Source organism: Hippocampus comes, unplaced genomic scaffold (assembly GCF_001891065.2).
Source record: "Hippocampus comes isolate QL1 unplaced genomic scaffold, H_comes_QL1_v1.1 scaffold2, whole genome shotgun sequence".
Lineage (NCBI taxonomy): Eukaryota > Metazoa > Chordata > Actinopteri > Syngnathiformes > Syngnathidae > Hippocampus > Hippocampus comes.
In genome coordinates this window covers 1302114-1323014 of record NW_017805139.1, presented here as the reverse complement: position 1 = coordinate 1323014, position 20901 = coordinate 1302114, and the positions used below count along the sequence as shown (strand labels likewise).

Below are 20901 nucleotides of genomic sequence, written 5' to 3'. Positions count from 1 at the left end.
GTGTGTGTGTGTGTGTGTGTGTGTGTGTGTGTGTGTGTGTGTGTGTGTGTGTGTGTGTGTGTGTGTGTGTGTGTGTGTGTGAGATCAGTTCTGACCTCCTGGCGTCATACATGAAAGGAAGAGGCTGACCTCATGCATGTGTTTGGGCCTCCCCTCCCACCTGTATCCCATCACTTCATTTGTTCTGAGAGCATTTTTTTTGTTGTTGTTTTGCTTATTTCTTTCAAGCTTTGTTCTTCACTTCATTGAGTTCTTTTGCATGTTTTTTCATCCTACATTCTATTTACTTGTAGCTGTTTCGTCCATCCATTTTCCTTTACTGCTTATCCTGTTAAAAGTTGTGGGGAGCTGGAGCTTATCATACATCCAGGAATGGTCACAAGTCAAACAAAGGGCCCAATACAGAGACAGACAAACATCCATACTTGGAGCTTATCATACATCCAGGAATGGTCACAAGTCAATCAATGGGCCCAAATACAGACACAGACAAACATCCATACTTAGTGTACATTCACAAATGAAGTCAGGTTAGTAAACCACAACACCAACAATGACTTTTTTTTAACTTTTCAACTATCCTAAAAAGTCAGTCGGGTAAAATCTCCAGTTCGGTTTTGCCATTGTACGGGGGTGCAAAAGTCGGTTTACTGCTGTAAGAGTTATACAGAATTCTTTATTGTTTTTACCCTGTTTCATAATTTATTTCTTTAAAATAGTTCATGTGAGGTAACCAAGGCAGGTAATTTTACAAACAACCAACAAAAGATCTTTGGTTATCAAACGGGATTGGATGTCAGAAAATGCAGAAAATGTTTCAACAGAAGTCGGCGAAGGAATTTGGCGATAAATTTTACCGTCAAACCTTTTCAGCAAGCGCTATCATTCAGTCCTGTTTTATTATTTCCTTGGAGTAATTACCTGCCATGGTTATCTGAGAAGAAATGTCAAAAAGATTTACTCAGGGAGATAAATAATCAAGAACTCTGGATAACTCTTACAACTGGACACCGACTTTTCCACCTCCCTGTATATGATTAATGGTAGACACGTATTTAGTTGTTTGTTCACCTGATTTCCTGGCAGGCAGGATGGGTTCAGTATGCGCTAGTGCAAAACAGTGAATAGTTGGATTAGAGCACCGGTGTCAAACGTCAAGGACACAAGACCCAACAAATTTGGGACTACGTGAATTAAAAAAAAAAAAAAAAAAAAAAGAATGCAGTGATTTGGAAACAGTCAGCCGCATCTCATTTCCTGTGAGGTGAGCTGAGAAGCAAACAGATGCCGCCTCAGTAGTCACGGACATTTAGAAGGTTGGACACTCACAGTCTTTGATTAATGGATTCCAACGGAAGGCAAATGCAGTCATGGCTTCAATTTCCTTCACTCTTTATTGGACAAAGAACCACTCGTCGGATTTCCGTGCTGTGTAGGCAGCGTGAGTTCAGTCCCCATTTGGGTGTAGTTTGCCTTTTCACCCAAAATCATTTGGGATAGGCTCCAGCTCCCAATGGCCAGGAACCGAATAAGCAGTATAGAAAAAGGGTAGATGTAATATCATACTGATAATCTTTTCCATAGGTGCTCCAAAGCATAACAAAACCTAAACTAAAATATCCATTCATTCATCCATTTTCTACCGCTGACCGGGGGGGCGCGGGGCCAGCAGCTTTAGCAGGGAAGCCCAGAATTCCCTCTCCCCAGCCACTTCTTCTAGGTCTTCCTGAGGGATCCCGAGGCGTTCCCAGGCCAGCTGGGTGACATACAGGTAGTCTCTCCAGCATGTCCTGGGTCGTCCCCGGGGCCTACTGCCGATGGAATGTGCCTGGAACAGTTCACCAGGGAGGCATTCAAGAGGCATGCTAATCAGATGCCCGAGCCACCTCATCTAGTTTCTCTCACTGTGGAGGAGAGAGAAGCGGCTCGACTCTGAGCCCCTCCCGGATGGCTGATCTTCTCACCTTTAGAGATAACTAAAGGAGAGCCCGGACACCCTGCGGAGAAAAAACTCATTTCGGCCGCTTGTACACGGGTTCTCGTTCTTTTTGTCACGACCCATAGCTCGTGACCATAGATGAGGGTTGGTATGTAGATCGACCGGCAAATTGAGAGCTCCGCCTCTTGGCTCAGCTCCTTTACCACGAGAGACCGACACAAAGTCCGCATCATAGCAGACGCTGCACCGATCCGCCTGTCGATCTCTCGCTCCCTCCTGCCCTCACTCGTGAACAAGACCCCAAGATACTTAAACTTGTCCACTTGGGCTAAGATCTCCTCCCTGACCTGGAGAGGGCACTCCACCCTTTTCCGACTGAGGACCATTGTTTCAGATTTGGAGGTGCTGATTTTCATCCCAACCACTTCACACTCAATGCTCAAGTGAACCTAAAATATGCAAGACAAAAATGACAAAATACAGCACCTAGATAACTTGTGTGTGGTTAACATTGGTCATGAGATACTCTAATTTAGCTCTGCTTTAAAGAGTTGACCTGGTTTCTTTTATTAAAAATGATCTGCTCTGTTTTGGAGGAGATTGTGTCAAGAGGGACGGACATTGCTGCAATGCACAGTCTCCATCCAGCACCAAGCAGCAACTGCCTTAGAAATTGTTGCTGGGTTTCCATGACACTTTGTCGCAAAATAAAAGTGATATTCCTACAATTTCGGTCAAGTGCCACTTCTACTTGTGTTTCCATTTCAGAGTGTTTGGCTTCCAAAGCATAATTCTCGTAACATCCCATCTCGAGATCTTGTAATTTTCGTAAAATCTCATATTCTCGCAAGAGGTGTGTTTACGGATGATGCACATTCAGTTGTTTGCAAATGAGGCTAATGAGGTTTACCAATATGTGCCGTCTTCTGTGTAGCGTCTCATACCATGAAAATAAGAGGAATGCTAGTCATGTGACTTCCCATGCACATGGCTGTGAAGGGTCACACGACGAGCGGAAATGCAAAAAAAAATGTGTTTCTGTGACACTTTTGCGATATACTTCCTCATGAGAGTGCAAAAACCTTGGTGATATTTGAGAGTTTTTATGAACGTTCTGTGTTTCTGTTACCAGTTTGCTATTGCGCAATTTGCAACGGAAACCCAGCCACTGGCACCTTCATTAACCTTTTCAGGGACAGTGGTGACTACAGTGGACAGCTTATCATGTTATCAGGTTAGAGGGTGTATGACAGGGTTCATATCAGAAAAGATTTTTTTTTTGCAGATGCGACATTCTCCCTTTGTAGTGTCAATTACGTTGAGATGTTTCCTTTTCCCGCTGTCCCTGAAGTTCGTACCTATTCCTTACGAGCGCGATTGTGTTGTCTCTCGCTGCTCCGTTTCCCTCTGTTCTCTCTCCCTCCTGTGTGCTGTAACTGCCGCCACTTTGACAATCATGTACGGGCTCTCTGAAGTGAACAATGAGGACGGCTTTGCGCTCATCGTTCACTTCAAAGAGTCGGCTTTCAGAGCTGTTTCGTTGCCGACGGACACATCACGATGGAGGCTGCCTCACGAAGGACAGGCGTGTCTCACAAAGTGCAAGGGAGAAATAGAACGAGAGAGGGTACTATGGGCTCATGTACTCCCGGTATACCGTAAAAAGTCCCGGTACGCCAGAGGCTAAAATTGAGAGGTGGTGGTACTCACTGCCGGTCCACTTAAAGAACTGATCTCAAGTGAAAGGGCTTCCAAGAAAAGTTGTTCTATCAATAAGGTTCTGTCAAATTCATTTGACCACGAAACTGACATAAAGGCGAATGTCTCTGATTCAAGGCTATCATAGATGATTGAAAACTAAAAAAAAACATTGTTGTTTACATTTTGTTAAAATAAAATCGGAAATGCATTTGAAAAAAGTACATTTGAGAAATAATTGCTCAATTAATCAATTAATCGGTTCAATAGCAGTCACATTTCTGTTTCCCCTGCTTGTTATTGTATGACTGATTTTTACTCCTTGTACAGCACTTATATGCAGCAATGATTGTTTTAAACTGCTACATGGGAAAAAAAAGTGGAGTTGAGAATTACGGGTGTAATCTTCGGGAGTTTTAAATGGTCAGGGGGGAGAAAAAATATCAAGGAAAATTTAAAGATAACAGGAGAGCTTTGAAACTCTTCACTTGGACAAGAATGGCTGAGACCAATTGCAGGCCTCAGTCTTAAAGTGAAATGGTTCACACATCGGGGTCAAATCTCGCCTGTCAGAACTGAACATGACCAGCGAGCAACATTCATGAAACACACACGACAAATCACCTTAAAGGTCCAGGGAAGCACAGGAGTGAGACTGCCGTCTACGATGACACAGACTATTCAGAAAAATTGGTGACGCTTTTTAAGGCACTAAAAGAAAGCTCATGCAGTATGTGTATTAATATATTCTGCTCCTCTCTCGAAACGATGGCATCTTTTCGTTGAATCAAAGACGCTATGAATCAAATCTCTTCTCTGGTCTAACGTTACACAAAGAAAGTTGGGGGGAAGGGAGACAGAAATGTGATTGGAGAGGATCTGCTTAGCTGGGTGATAAAACTAAAGGGAGCAAGGCAGGCAATCTGCATAGAGAGAGAGAGAGAGAGAGAGAGAGAGAAGGAGATGAGGAGGTTTAAGACAATGTACTAAAGCCGCAGAAATGAGATGAGATTATTTAGGGCATTAAGAGAGCATGAAATAGTTAGATGAGAGGCTCAAAGCTTTGCTGCACTTTAAACAAAACGATGTCTACTTTAAATAACAGGCCAATGAAATCACAAGTATACATCTACTTAAAGCACTGTATCACACACAGGGAAAGGGAATGTGGATTCATTTTGCCACAAAATGATTTTTAATCAAAGGGCGTCAACTGACACTCCAGTGATCTGTCCGGCTCTAATTGGGTTGACTTTCTGACACGTGATTGGCCGATAGAAGGATTGCTTTCATGGCAGAGTAAAAAGGACTCAACCATTTAATCATTCATGACCACAGTCAGCTAAGTTGCTCTTGTCCACCAAAAAAGAAAGTAAGGGATGGAAACATTCCACAAGTCAAGCATTATTGTGTTATTATGTTTCACGCAAAGACACAAATACTGGAATGTTTATTCAGTGTGATCGAATACACTCACCTTCAAAATATTTGGGTTTGAGATCAAAAGTTAGAGAGAAAATATGAAACAACAATCCAACATCTGTTTTTGTGTCAGATACACAAGTCTTCTTTTGCCATGTTTTTCCGCGCTCTCACATAAGCCCCCCTTTTTTTTTTGGTAGGGCTGACTCCTTTGAGTCTCCGCTTTAGCAGGTCTATTAGTTTAAGTTTGGCAAAGTGTTTTTATCTTGATACACGATGCAATTGCTCTCAATCACTTGGTTTGCATCTTTCTTTACTTTGGCAGTCGAAATGTTCATTTACACTTCATGAAATAAAAGATGTAATCCTGAACTTTTGTGTGATAGTTTTCTTTTTTTAATCCGGAATCCAAATGTCTTCCATACACAACAAAACAAAGGACGACTTTGCCGTTCCAATACTTTTGGAGGGGACTGTGTTTGGTGTTATGAGCATATCCCTCCTTTCTCATAACTTCAGCCTTTCCATCACTTTGGTAAAGCTCAAACTTTTTCTCCTCAGTCCCTAAAACTGCCCAAGACGTTTGGGGTCTCAGCCTGCCTTCCTATTTTTCTTGCTAACACCGGTCAACACATTTTTACATTTTAAAATCAGAGATGCAAATAAACTTTTTTTTCTTTTTTTTTTGCTTGATTGCAATTCTGGACATATTTTCCTCAGGTTTTTAGGATAATAATAAAATAATAATATGAAATAGTATTGTTCTTTTTCTTGTATAATTGTAGCTTTGGCAATTTCTTACATACAATTTCCACTTTCAAACTGGGCTTTGTTCTCAGCCTTTGGTGAGATGATCTGATCACAAGTAAAGCTTCACAATAAAAGGCTCTTTTTGGGAATCAGTCTGTCAAATTAGCAGCGCAGCATGGAGGCATTTAGATCAAACTCACCACCAGCGAGAGTGGCCTCTTCCATGACACCACACCGATAAGCCCAGAGAGAAGAACCTGGAGGAAAGAGTACACAGAGGATGTTGAAAGAGCAAATTGATCCGGGAAGAAAGGAAAACACATGACAACAAGGATGAGTAGATCCAGAAGAACACAGTCATGTGTACATTCAAGGTTGAACTGATTAACTTTGGCCTTATTTTTACTGCACATTACTACACATGGGCCAATATTAGATTCTGACGGTACGGTGACGGTGAGCAAAAATATTGCGGTATAACGTGACCATGGTATCAAACTTACAGCTCTAAAATGTCCTTTTTTGAAAATATTAGGTAATTAAAAGAGCATTTTTTTTTCTTCATTGAACATTATCCTTTCGTCCATTTTCAACACCGCTAATCCTGAACAGGGTTGTGGGGGGTTGCTGGAGCCTATCCCAGCTGACTTCAGGCGGAAGGCAGACTCCACCTTAAACTGGTCGCCAGTCGGAACATATAGAGACAAACAACCATTCACACCACCACTGAATGGGATCCGATCCCACAAAGTCCGCGTACAAATGAGGCGTGTGTCCCACTACGCCATCAGTGACGTCATTGAATTGCATCCCTTTTATATTTCAACAAAAAATATAACATTTGGTACATTAAGAAATGTGTCTGATGTTAACTTTAAATAAATACAAACATATTAACATTCTTTTGTTTTAATTCTTCTTAGCAAGTCACAGTGTCCCATCACTGATGAGGTATTTTTAGAACAGGCCCAAAAGTTACTCATGTTGTCCTTGGGGACACGTTAGCATCTACACATGTACACGTTGCAGTTTTTTTTTTTGCTATTTTTTTCTAATCTGGTGACTAGTGGTGATGTTGCCTGCTCAAGGCCATCTTGGTTGACAGTTCAACACTCACAAGGTACTCCACCTTCCTTGCTCCCAATTTGCCAAGACTGCTCTTTTGTCTCTTAGTCCCGGCTGCTAAAGGAAGCTTGCGATGTTTTTTCATACCTCTCGGTCCCACAGACGGCAATGATATTGTCCCATGTTGTCCCACATTTTTCTTTCAGCACGCTGTGTGTGTGTGAGTGTGTGTTTTAAACCAAGTTTACCGTATGTTTTCATGTTCTGCACATGCATGAGATGTAGTAAATACATTCTCAACGCCTATCGGCTGGCACTGATGTCAAAGTTTCACACCTGCCACAAAATCTGCTTCCTCTGAGTTTCAACCCTTCACGATCTCTGCTTGATCACATGAACTGCACTGACAGTATATAGAAAAGCGCCGCCAGAAACGCTGCGCACGCATTCGGTTTGACCGTAGCATAAACCTGTTCTCCGCCCCCTTTCAACCCTTCGCCCCCCCGTCTTCCACGTATATCAGCTGGGAGCCGTGCGGGTGCATGCTCGCTTGCCCGCGGTGGCTGATGCCAAAATCAATAGCAGCTTTGGTTCCAGCAGCAGGCCGTTGCCGTGCTCTTGGTCTCCACGGGAGGCAAGCACCGATGCACTGAGTGTAATTTGCAATGATGTGTGAAGATGTGTGGACCGGACTGACTCTGTGGGGAACATTCTTGGGATGGACTGATTACTCGATGGAAAAATCATAGGATTATCGATTCTACAAAATGATTCGATATCGACCTAGCCGTGTGCATGCATGAGTGGCGCACGCAGCAAAATGATCAGTATTGATAGTGTGATCAACAGGCGAAATAGGCGGCACCAGCGTCACATAAACATGCGATGGCTCACTACGCTTGAATGTGGCGATGAGATTTTCTGTTTTGTAGACAAGTGTATGTGTCAGTGTCAGTTAGTCTCTTTTTCCGGTTTTGTTTCGCTGCCTTGTCTAGCCCATTTAGCATTGCCTTTATCTGGTCAGCCAGTTTGTCAGCAGCGATCATCCTCATCGTCCACACTCTGTTCTAGAGATGGACTGTCAAATAGCATTTGTCCACAGCATTATTATCTGCATGACATCACTCTAAGTTTGACTCTTTTCCATAGCATCAACAAGTCTGTGATCGTCTCACATGACTCACTGGGTTTTGCATTCAGTCACCACTGAGATTGAATTTCATTTAGATTTGTTTGACAGAGCTCAGGCGACCATATCTGATGCTATAGTCATGTCATGTACTGCATGTCTGTCTCATATATACTCCCTGCAATCAAAACGTGTTTATTTTTGCAGCGATGGTAAACATGTTTTCCAGCCAGTTCCATCTTCTATGAAACGCCAGCATGTGTGTTCCCCACATTGTCATTTGGCTTTCCCACATGCCACTCAATTTCTGTGTTTCTTGCCCCTCACCAGCAACATATCAGTGATGGTATATTGCTTCATTGAATATAATTTATTGTGTTTTAGTCTTGCATCCATGTCTTCACACTGATAATAAATAGCATGCAAATGTTTTATTTTCACTCACTCAGTCACACACACGCACACGCGCGCACACACACACACACACACACACACACACACACACACACGCACACGCACACATTTATGGAGAGCCTCACAAACTAAAACTGTCATCAGACTATTCTGTATGGAAAATAAATGTAAACATATTCATCACTGCAAATGCCCAAATTACCATAGCTCTACAGAGACCACAACCTGTGAGGATAAATTAAAATGCAGTCTGGCATCAATTATTATTTTGCACCCTCATACCACATCAAGTTAATTGATTCATTTTCTAATGTTGTGACAGTGATGGCGAAAAATAAAGGCGATCAATATGATAAGCCAAGTCAAACTTCTCGCCAGACATAAAATGGATCAAATTGATATTTTCACAGAACCAGCAGAGCAGTTTCACATTTGGTTTATCTACTGTGGAGTAACAGGATAGGCCAGAGACTATGTCGTATCAAGAGCCATCACAAAGACGGCAATACAAGCACGTATGTAGGCGTATAAAGCCCGTGGATTGTTTTTGTAAGAAATGATATATGAGCAGCATTCATGTGATGGATCGGCTCTCATCAAAATAGGCTTTTCTTCTTCTCTGCTCAGAGAACAGGATTAGCTTGCAATACTTAGTAGCATTAGTCACCAAAACCTGGTATATATATGTATGTATATATATATATATATATATATATACATGTGTGTGTGTGTATATGAAATAAATCGATATATATAAGGGGGGAGAGAGAGAGAGAGAGAGAGAGAGAGAGAGAGAGAGAGAGAGAGAGAGAGAGAGAGAGAGACTTGGTTTGAGTTGAGTGGCAAACTTGCATCCATTCCAGTGACCTATCATTCATTTATCATCTGCACTGCACTGCTGTCACCCTGGAATGTCTGAGCATGTGCAGGGGGTCACTCAACTTGGAGTGTGCGCCAGCAGTTGCACACCCCTGCACTAATTACGAAGTACATGTGCATCTTCATATCTGATGTTTTTATGTGTTGCCTAAAATATTGGAAGGATATAAATGATGCCATAAAGTTCACGATCATAAACACAACGTTAAATACTTCTGAAATTAAAACTGAGCATTAGAATCTTTGTGAAGGCAGCTCTCATTTGGGATCATATTCGATTCGGTGCACAGCTGACTGTGTCTGGAAAGAATAAGAATACAATTAAGGAACACAGATGAAGATGGGGAAGGAATGAGCATGACAAGAAATGATACACATCATCTATACTATAGATTCTATATTATCAAAAAACACGGATGATGCACTAGAACTGCAAAACTGAGCAAAAGGACTCAAGCAGTAGGATAAACAACACATGCCATTTCAAGGATACCATTGTAATCACTGCCATACCTGGGCTACCTATCATATTTGTTTAATCTCATCGCAATAAAACCCAACCAGAGTTAAGATGCTCAGAAAGCGATTGTATTGCGATCGTAATTTAGACCACGGAGAAGAGCGGGACTGCATCGTGACTCAAAAGCTACTTGGCATCATCGCCCAAGAACGGCACTCAGCGGAACAGAAATAGTGTGCTCAGGCCAACATAATTCGAATTTGGATCAGCACCAAATTGAGCACTTTTATACATGTGACTGAATTCTTGGGAGTATTCATGTACTTGAGAAAAAGTTGAATTATAACTTCAGTGAAAATGGCGGGTTTTCGGAAAGTAGGTTGAAATAAAGTAAGGTTGTGAAACTTTATAGTAGCACAAATTCGGACTAAGTTACTTTAATTAGCCATTTCTCCAATGGACTTCTTTCAAAACCAATCCATATGCAAGCGCATGTGCTTTCACCACCACAGCGAAGACGAAGCACCCTTGATCTTGGCTTCTTCATATGCATGGTGCCAATCAAAGAAGCCATTACGGAGAGTGAGGCTTTAGAAAGCGGGGCCCTTCTTAAAACATCACCACAGTCAAGATGGATGGAGCAGTGTGGTTGCCGTGGTTACCACATAGTGGCCATTTGCCAGGATCTGTAATGATTTCCCATCAGCTGCTGCATTGACAGAAGCAAGCAGGTACCATCTACGCTTCAAACGCTCTTTAACTTACCCTCGATCAGACACACACACACACGCGCACACACACACACACACACACACACACACACACACACACACACACACACACACACACACACATACACACCTCAATGCCTCGGAAATGTAATGAAAATAGATTTGAAGAGAGCCACCGACACATTTCTGCTCGACTTATTCCACTGAAACTCTTGGGTGCAGCAATCTGTCGGATACATGCGCACGGCCTTCATGTTCAGTTCCACTTGATGCCTGAATGTGAGTGCGTTTGTGAAAGTGTCAGCGTACGTATCTTGACGGAAGACTGTAGCACTGTGCAACACATCTCAGCTTTCACCTTCTGCTGGTTCTGCCACATTGCCAGCTTCGTCACTTCTGATATATTAAGCACATTATGATGCCTTGGGTTGCCGCCTCCTGTAGAATGTCCTCTAATGATTACAAATGTAAGTGAAAATCAAAAACTGCGGTTTCCTGCTGTGATAAATGTTCCTCGTCGTAATGAAAGTATACTGTCCTACTTTGTGAGCGTTTCCTAGGGCTGGAGGTTTACCATGTTGATTAGAATTAATTACAGAAAGCGCAACACATTCAATCGCGCTTTTCCATTTCTGCACCCCAGGCGACACGGAACTATTATGAGTGCCCCACTTCTTGGCTACACGGTAATACGGATGCACCAGAATGTTTATCACTGAAGTAGCGCAAGCCTACTGTATCAGCTTAATGCAAAAAGTGTTGCGCTTAACACAAACACCGGCCCAAACATGAGCGGCAACAGTTCTCTTCAGAGCCAAGCGACTTCCTTTTAGAAACTGTCTGAAAGAAGAGCAAAAACAGATTTGTGATGATGTGGTTATTCGTTATGATTCATCATGACCACACTGTTACAGCCTGTATTACAAAAGGAATGTGTGGTCAAAATAAAGTGCCCGAATTCAAAAATTTGGATTGAGCCAACTCAGATTGTGAGCACAAAATGCAGCATATGCAGGTATCTATTTGTGTATGACAGTCGATAGCGCTTGAGTTCCCTTCCTTTTAGGACGCACGTGTTATGTGGGAGACAAGATGTGTGTGAAAGTGCATGTGTGTGCATCTGTTTGTGTGTGTGGGTGGCACTGGGATTTGGTTTGCTTGATTTTATTGTGGGGAGGACTTTGTGCTGCACGTTCATGTAGGAAAAGTGTTGTAATATAATGGATTCATTCGTTTTGAATTCAATGTTGTTTCTGATGTTCACTTATATGCCTTTTCTGTGAATAAATACTCATATTGAAAAATATTCACTATTCAATTCAAATGAAACGACATGATTTCAAAGCATCTACTGTATTTAGTCTCAAGTCCCACCACGAGCAAGTATGCAAACGGCCTTAAACAACAATAGCTCAAAATGAAAAGAATTACAGCTAACCGTCTGTGTGTGTGTGTGTGTGTGTGTGTGTGTGTGTGTGTGTGTGTGTGTGTGTGTCTAAATATGCCCTAATGGAAGACAAACGAAGGTGAGCAGTAGGCTTTATAGCTGGTGAAGCAATTTTAGCTGCAACCTTGAAGTAACCTTTTCTGGCGGTGACTGTGGTGATCTAAATGTATGTGCGTGTGTGTGTGTGTGTGTGTGTGTGTGTGTGTATGTATGTGTGTGCGTGCGTGCGTGCATGCCTTGAAATATGCTACAGCATTGATGCAAAAGGAATTGACCATCAACATAAGCGTCAAACATGTGCACGGTGAATGAAGCATGTGATTCAACGCTGCTTGTTTTCTTGAGCTCACGCTGACGGAGTGAACAGATGAGAGCGTTTGGTTTCCTTGTGTTCCCGCTATTCAAACACAAGGGCCCCCATGCCCCAACATCCGCCCCCCAACTGTCCTCCCGTTCCTCACCACCCGCCACCTGCTTCTGCTTCGAAAACCCTCCCCCCACCTCGTATCAGCACTCCGCTTTGGAGCTGAGCCGCACCTCAGCGGCGTTGCCATGGAAACAGCAGGACAACAGCATGTTCGCTGCTGCTCCAAGGAGGCGTGGCATGTCAGCCACCCACTGCTCCTGTCTTTGCACAAGCGGTACCTACTGTATGTGTCCAATATTATGCCATCTTAGCAGCCATAGCAGTGACTCCTTCATGGAAACGGCTGGACTGGAATAAAACTGCTCTGATACAATGCCATTTCAAACATGGGTAAGGCTCAGCACCTCCTTGGTGGGAGCTTTCTACTCACGTGCCACGTGTCACTCTGGAGCAGGGGTGCCCAACACGTCGATTGCCATTGACCGGTAGCTTGCGGACTGGTCCTAAGTCGATCACGAGGGGTGTAGAGGGGGAAAAGAAAATCCAACCAAAAACATTTGTATGTCTGTGTGCGTGTTATTAAAATGATATATTTTTGTGTTAGTGCACACCGCATTCTTAGCATACCTTCGGTCTCACTTTCATAAAAAGTATTTAAAAAATAAAATAAAATAAAAAAGCAGGTCACCTTTAACCTACGGTGGCCGGTCCGACTATCGGGGTTGAGTGAACGCTGGCGCATCTGGCTGCCGCTGCTCAACCCATACTGTGTTTTATTGTTTTTGTTCCTGATTGTAAAGTGTCCTTGGGTGTCTTGAAAGACGCTTATAAATAAAATGTATTATTATTAATATTATTATTATTATGCGCCTTATAATGCGGTGCATCCTATTTATGAAAACAGTTTTAAAATAGGCCATTCATGAAAGGTGCGCTTTATACTCCAAAGCGCTTTATAGTGCAGAAAATATGGTACTGAAAAAAAATTATCTAGGTCCAGATCATATTATTTTATGCAACCACTTGACCTAATAAAATTGAGTAAAGTTTTTTTTTTTTTGCTGTAATGTGTAATAAAAAGTGTGAAGTGAACTTGTCCAACCTTCTTTTGAGTACCATATTTTCCGCACTAAAAGGCGCACCTAAAAGCCTTCCATTTTCTTAAAAGCTCACAGCGCGCCTAAAAATCTGATGCGCCTTGTGTATGGTCATTACGGTAATATTTCGACCCCCAAAATGGCTCCTTGCTTGAGACATGCTGACAACGCATAGTTCAAACTTAAGGCGATCGGTTACGCAGTTGAACACGAAAATAGAGCAGCGACAAGCGAGATCAACGTTAACGAGTCAATGTTATAACCTGATGTTGGTTGAGTGAACTGTCGCTGCTTTATTAAAAAAGTTTTACTGACATCTGATCGTTCTGTTGCCGTTTCCTTGATGGTAGCTCCATCTCGCATTATAATGCGGTGCGCCCAATGTATGAAAAAAATGACAAAATAGGCCATTCATTGAAGGTGCGCCTCATAATCTAGTGCACCTTTTAGTGTGGAAAATACGGTAATATTAATGGCTAAAACTATTTTAAGCAGACTGTCATTCGTTTTTTTTTTGTTTTTGTTTTTTAATGCGACCTACACAGCTTCATAATTAGACAGTGAAAATGCTTTTGTTCGGCGATCTGCGGCGACTGACATCATCCGCAAAATGCCGAGTCGCCAGCCATTGTCCTGCATTGCTGATTGTCCCATTAACTGCTCTCTTTGCCTTTGTTTTTAAATAATTAAACAAAATGCCTCGGTACTGTGTGGCGATGCATTGTTCACAATCTGGCCAACATTTGTCTGAGTGGCCAAACGATGGGCATGTAAATGGTTTGTTTTCGCAAAGCAAATGAATTTCATGCCGGTGTCTCTTTATTTATTGTATTTTAGTCTCATTTTATTTATATATTCTAATCTGTTATTTACGTTTTTAAATTACCTTCTTTTTAAGTGGATTGGTTAACTTAATATTGGTTAAAAGCTACATGACATAAATCACATTAAATGTTCCGGGCTGGCCCGGTGTGTCAGTGGTTAGTGCGTCGACCCCACTGTGCAGACGTACCAGGTTCGATTCCAGCTCTGACCTCTCTGTGTGGAGTTTGCATGTTCTACCCGGGCCTGCGTGGGTTTTCTCTGGGTACTCCGGTTTCCTCGCACATTCAAAAACATGCATGGCAGGCTGATTGAACACTCCAAATTTTCCCAAGGTGTGAGTTTGATTGTGAGCACGAATGGTTCTTTGTGTATGTGTGCCCTGCATTTGGCTGGCAACCAGTTCAGGGTGTTTCCTGCCCGAACACAGCTGGGATAGGCTCCAGCACGCCCGCGACCCTCGTGAGGGTAAGCGGATTGGAAAATGGATGGATGGACATTAAATGTTCCATGCGGTGACCACACGAGTTTGCCTTTATACTCGCATGCAACCAGTCCATGTTTTTTTTTTTTTTTTCTTTTTCCTCCGCGTATCCTCTGCATATTATGGCCGATTCCACCTGCAGTTTTTATTTTGTGAAAGAGGGAACAACGTGACAACATTGCAGACCGTGCCTGATAGAATAAAGGGACTGTTTTGCGAAATTGATCAAGAAGGCAGTGTCGGTCGTATGTGTGTGTGTGTAGGCGTCTTTACACACGTGCATATCACCTATGCTGGCGCCAAGCTAGCTTGTTTCGCAGTAGCAGCAACAAGCTGCGTGGGGCGGATCTTCTCTTCCATGGGGACAAATAAATGACCCTCAAAGAGGCCTCATGTTCTGCATCATCACAGACTAAACGGACCAATCACGAAGGATGATGCACACGGCATTTTACGCACAACAACAATTTCTGAAGTGTGTGCGTCATGTGTTACAGACCTCTCGCGGTGTTGCTGCGCGACAGTATATGATGCAACGCGGCTGTTATCGCTCGCACGTATGAGGGAGTACAAAGAGGCCTTGATTCATGTTACGTCATGCGTGTCAGTCATTCTTGTCGCCTGTTGCCGCTTCATAAAATCTCGTGCCAACAGGAGCCTCTGTATTGATTCTTTATGGGGATCACGTAGCTCGAACAATTAAATAACGTCGCATTAGACTAAATATTCAGAAAAAAACTGTGAATGTAAAAGGTCTGCGTTTCGTGGGAAGAAATAGTCGGTGCCTTGGTCAGCCTTTGCACTACTTTCTCAAGATTTTACAGCATTCTCAAGCGCTACAAATGTTCAGATGTACATCGCCTTTTATCTCCATCTCTTTTGATTTGCTGGCGACCAGTCAGATGGGATTGGGTCCAGCTTTGTCTAATGAGCACATGAAAATGGATGGATGAATAAATCTTTCTCTCGACAAGAGGACAGTTAAGAAGACTCTGGCGAATGCGGTGCATTTAATCTCTGCCAAAGTGTTTGTGTTGGAGGTGATAACAGAGCAGTTCAGTTAGCAACAGTCAACAACATTCGTGTAAAATGTTGAAAAGAAAAACGAGCTGACTGCCTGTTCTCAAGATGAGGGAGAGGTAATAGAGGTGAAGCTCCGTGGGAAAACTCCTGGTGCCTTCTCTCCCGATTGCACCATGAGCCTCTCAAGAACTAGATCTTGCACAGACTGTCGTGCAGGCATAAATGCACACGCACAAACAGACCCATACATACCCGCACGCATTCTCAATGTCCCGCAGCGACAACCACTTCTCATGTCACAAGAGCACCTTTGATGCGACGCTGTGTTTTCCTAACAAAGATCAAGTAACCTTTCCTCGGCGGAGTTGTAATAACTGCATCACTAGGTAGATGTGTCACAACTGAATTGAAGTCTGACAATTGCAAAGCCAACAGCAGTTATTTGGTTTTTCATTCAAGACAACATGAACCTTCGTTTTTGCTCAAGAACGAAAGTCAGACGTTGACACAACTCACAGTACAAACAGGAAAGAAGAGTAAGTGTATCAGTACAAGTAAGAATGTGGACTTTCAATGCTCTCTGGGTCCACCAGTCCAGTTTTAATAAATGGTAACCATTGTGAAAGCCTTCTAACATTAAAGGTCCCTCATTCATAAAAGTGACGACAGCGTCTTCATTCAGTCTTTGAATTTTACTTCCCAGCGCAAGTCGAGCACAAAGCACATGGGTGGACTTTTATTTCTTTTGCTATTTTGTTAGACTTTGCACAGGTAGAACTGGGCCTAATGTCGTGATTGCACCGTTGTGGGATGGAATGTAGTATTTCATGGCCAAAAATAACGACATTCCTCATTTGAATTAAAATCAGGGACGTCAGAGCATACGCATTTTTTTTTTTTTTGTTACATTTCGGAAGCAGAACTAGACTCGCTGGAGCCCCTGCCTGACAATAGAACATACACTGCTAAATCTCCCCTTGCAAATGATGTAATCTTAACGCAAGTCTAGCGCAAACCTAGGTGAGTCCCGGCCAATCGTAGAGGTAACCCTCATTTGCATTAAAATCAGGATCGTCGGAGCGTACGCCGTGTTTGACATTGCATGAACACAAATATAATCACTGGTGTCTGTGAATGACATTGACAGGTAAACTGCAAGATCTCCCCGTGGACAATTGGAGACCGCCTTAATTGCACCCACGAACGTGCCTCCGTGCGTGAGCGCCGCCAACAGTTGTGCCACACAGTTAGGGCCATGCGATTAAGATGATGCCCAGTCTACTTTCTGTTACCATATTATCAGTTGTGTTGGGGTGAGGCGGCTTCTACGCCGCACTGCCCAGTGAAGAACATCGCGGTCCCAAACACGCAAAACTTTTACGCCAAACGCATGGCCGCTTGCTTCCCAAAATAGGGCCATGTCTCTTGGAATATTTTTGCTCATTTAAAAATCTCGTTTGCAATAACCACTACATATGCATCATTTTTTTCCCCATCTTTAGACAATTGGATTTTCATTCTTTCATTCTAGCGCTAACCTCCACCTCTTCTTGTTGTCTTGTACCTGCTTTCCCCATACACTATTGCCCTCAATTTTATTCGTAATGATATACAGTACATTCCACAGAGATTCCACCCCGACTTCACCTGCCAATCTGTCTATGTTAGACAATAAGAGAGTCACTCAGTCGCTCTTCACATGTGTCCCACTGCAATTGTCGAACGGGCCTGGGGACTTTCCCAGACAATAGCACAGTTCCGTTGAGTCATACATTTCATTTCGAAGTCTCTTGCAGTTAACACAAGCACTATGATTTGTATTCTTAATTATACACAAAAGTCTGTCACCTGCATACACTAATGGCAACACAGTGATACAATGGTCGGCCGGGTGGTCTCACAGAAAGTAGAGTATGGGTCAACACGAAGTCTCTGGTTGCTGTTGTTGATTTTACATGGACCCGAAGATTTAATAGTGTGTTGAAAAGGAAACTCATGATGGACAACTTCGGACTCAAGTGATTGCAATTGGAGAGCAAAAGGTCACATAAAGAGTGCAGCCTCAGTCTGGCCTCACATCCATCCTGGATATGACTGCAGTGGCATCAATAGCTGAATCAGGCATTCAGCCTGCTGCTGACAGGACAATCCTGCCCCGCAGCCCCACGGATGTGACTGCAAAGGGTGGCAAGTGGACAGAATGTTTATGTGTGAGGGTGAAGAGGTGAGTTACTGCTTTGTTGGGTGTGTAAGTGATATCCTCTCATCATAAAAGACCGGACTCTAAATCTGACCAGAATACCACTTCTTTCAGACAGTCGCTGTTGTGCATCATAAAGTTGCAGGCATTCGGTACTTTATTTATTTATTCATTTACGTATGCATGTATGTATTTATTTAAGCAATTCTATGCAAGTGGGTGCAAGGCGGTCTCCATTTGCCCATGTCACATGCGGATGACTACGTTAATCGCAAGGGGAGATCTTGCAGTTTACCTGCCAATATCATACACAGACCCCCACGAGTTTAGTTCTGTTTGTTAAATGTAAAGCTCCGACTGCCCTGATTTTAATATAAAAGGAGAGATGCTGCTACAACAGGCAAGGATTCAAGTTAGGCGCAAACGCCCTGTTGCGCCCAGTTGTACCTGTTAAGTTAAACAATGGCTCTAAATTATTACTCAATTATTAAAATAATGGTCAATGAATTTGCTAATTAATTGTTGATTAATCGATTAACTTTGACACCTCTATGAGTCCATCAAGAGAATAAGCGCTATTAAAAATGATGGCTGGATGTAATGTGTTGAGAAAATAAATAATGACAACTCTATAAACAAGATTCGAGAAATTGGCACAGCAGCGCTTACAGTATTTTTAAATTTACCAAAAGGTCATCATCTTTACAGTTTACAAAATCAGGAAAAGTGTTCACTCTGTTCTATAAGATCAGAAAGCCATCCGCTGTGATCTATTTGTCCTGTAATGACAGCGTCTCTTCAATGTTCTTAACCTGTCAGCGGCTCCCTCACACCGCGTCCTCAATCTCTGCAATTCGAAAGAACAAAAAGACCAGAGCGTCTCTCACAATTTATGTCATTCTAAGGCCTCTATAAAAGGTGTCGGCCTCAAGCTTCCCTTTAAACCCTGCAATTTATCAACCACACACATGGTGTGATAAATCAGAAGAAGGAAGTGTAACCCATGTAGTGTCTCCAGCTTTGTGGAGCATTTTTTTTTTTTGTGGTGCCAGCCAACGATTTCATGAAGGAGGGGAAAAAATGGTTGACACTTAACAAGACTGGTGGGTTACAGCAAGTATTATTTTGGACACTATCATCCCGCTACACTTCTAATAGTGAAGATTGTACGGTGGGGAATCGGCTGACAATGACTAATTTGGATAACCATGATTAAAGTGACAAGCTTTGCTGCCACCCGTGACTCTGCCACAATCAGTTAACTTGGCTTTTATGGGCACAGCTGTGCCTGGTTTACAATTCATTATCACAAATTTGCCAAGTCATAATGCCGTCGCGGAGCTATGTGTGTGTGTGTGTGTGTGTGTGTGTGTGTGTGTGTGTGTATAAAACATTTGACCGTTTCATCGATGGTATTTTGTCCTTCGGTCCATTCGTCCTGAAGTGTACCATACTCATCATCTATTTTTCAATTTGCCATCTTATATATCGAAGGATTAGCGTTGAGCTAATGACTGAGCGGGCTGATTTACCTGTTTCCACAGCAACGGCCTACGTAGGCCAGTATCATCCAATTAAAATTGCTCGAGCCGCCAACTGCAGCCCTGAATAGGACATGAGCAGTGAAAAATCAATGGATGGATGAAACAAGCGAGAATATTTTGTTTTATCTGCGAGCCAGATGCAATCTTCAAAAGAGCCACACCTGGCTCGGGAGCCATAGGTTCTCGACCACTGGGCCATGCCACAAATGTCAATAAATTCTATCTTAATAATAATAATAATCATACATTTTATTTGTGGGCGGCTTTCTAATCACTCAAAGTTGCTCCAACTTAAATGACTGTTTTAGCATCTACAAAATACAAGTTGTGTTTTTTAGTGTGTGCCAACAAAATCACATAGGAGGTTGAGGAACAATGAAACACAATAATAAGGCAATCAGATTCAGGATGTGCACAGAAATTGCTCTTGATTAACAAACAGAAGATTTCAAACGGGATGATGACAAAAAACAACACTGCACTTTTGTACAGTTTCCTGCACACACCCAGTACAAGGCTGCCACTGATTAAAGTCCCCACCTATCATATTGCAAGTTGAAGATGGCAAAGTCACCGATGGTGTAGTGGTACACTCACCTGACTTGTGTGGGCAGCGTGAGATCTGTTCCCATTCAGTGACGATGTGGATGTGAATAGTTGTACCGTATTTTCTGCACTATAAGGCGCTTCGGATTATAAGGCACACCTTCAATGAATGGCTTATTTTAAAACTGTTTTCATATATACGGCACACTGCATTATAAGGCGCATAGAAGCTACAATAGTGGCTGTGGTTGCACGATGCATCCACTAGATGGTGGTACACTACAGGAATACAATACCATACAATACAGCTTTATTTATACTGAGCCTTCACAACCGCTGCAGCCAGCATAGGAACACTAACAGGGAAACAATTCAATTGGGAATGTAAACAGACTTGAACACCATGTATAAGACGCATCGGATTATAGGGCGCACTGTCGGCTTTTGGGAAAATTGAATGCTTTTAGGTGCGCCTTATTGTGCGGAAAATACAGTATGTCTATCTCTGTGCCCTGCAACTCACTGCCGACCAGTTTATGGGTTAGTCCACCTTCCGCCCAAAGTCAGCTGGGCTCCAGTAACCCTGCGTGAGCTGCTTAGGATAAGTGGTGTTGAAAATGGATGGAGGGATGAAGATGACAATGCAGCACTCATAAGGACTTCATTTTGCCTGACACTGTTCCAAGAGCAGTAGCATGGTAGTCGGCCGGTTAGCACATCTGTCTCACAGTGCGGAAATCCAGGGTTCAATGCCAGGCCTTACTGTGGAATTTGCATGTCCTCCCCTTAGCTGAGTGGGTTTTATCCGGGTACGAACATTTCGCTCTACTGAAGCTAACCGTATGAGCAAACGCGGGGGTTGTCCTGCGTTCACTTCATCTACT

The 20901-nt window shown here is 42.8% G+C and overlaps 1 protein-coding gene and 1 long non-coding RNA gene across 4 annotated transcripts in view; one reads left to right on the top strand and one right to left on the bottom strand.

Moving 5' to 3' along the window:
* The window catches only part of fam189a1 (family with sequence similarity 189 member A1), a 92394-nt gene that overhangs the window by 41800 nt on the left and 29693 nt on the right, over nucleotides 1-20901 (bottom strand). For all 3 annotated transcript variants that reach the window (XM_019867572.1, XM_019867571.1, XM_019867573.1), the window contains exon 2: nucleotides 6010-6066. In XM_019867572.1, the coding sequence (XP_019723131.1) occupies nucleotides 6010-6066 (57 nt within the window). The remainder of the gene's footprint in view (nucleotides 1-6009; nucleotides 6067-20901) is intronic.
* LOC109514446 (uncharacterized) lies at nucleotides 3798-20354 on the top strand. The gene is made up of 3 exons (XR_002167988.1): nucleotides 3798-3811; nucleotides 10086-10090; nucleotides 20257-20354. It is a non-coding gene; the product is annotated as an uncharacterized LOC109514446 (long non-coding RNA).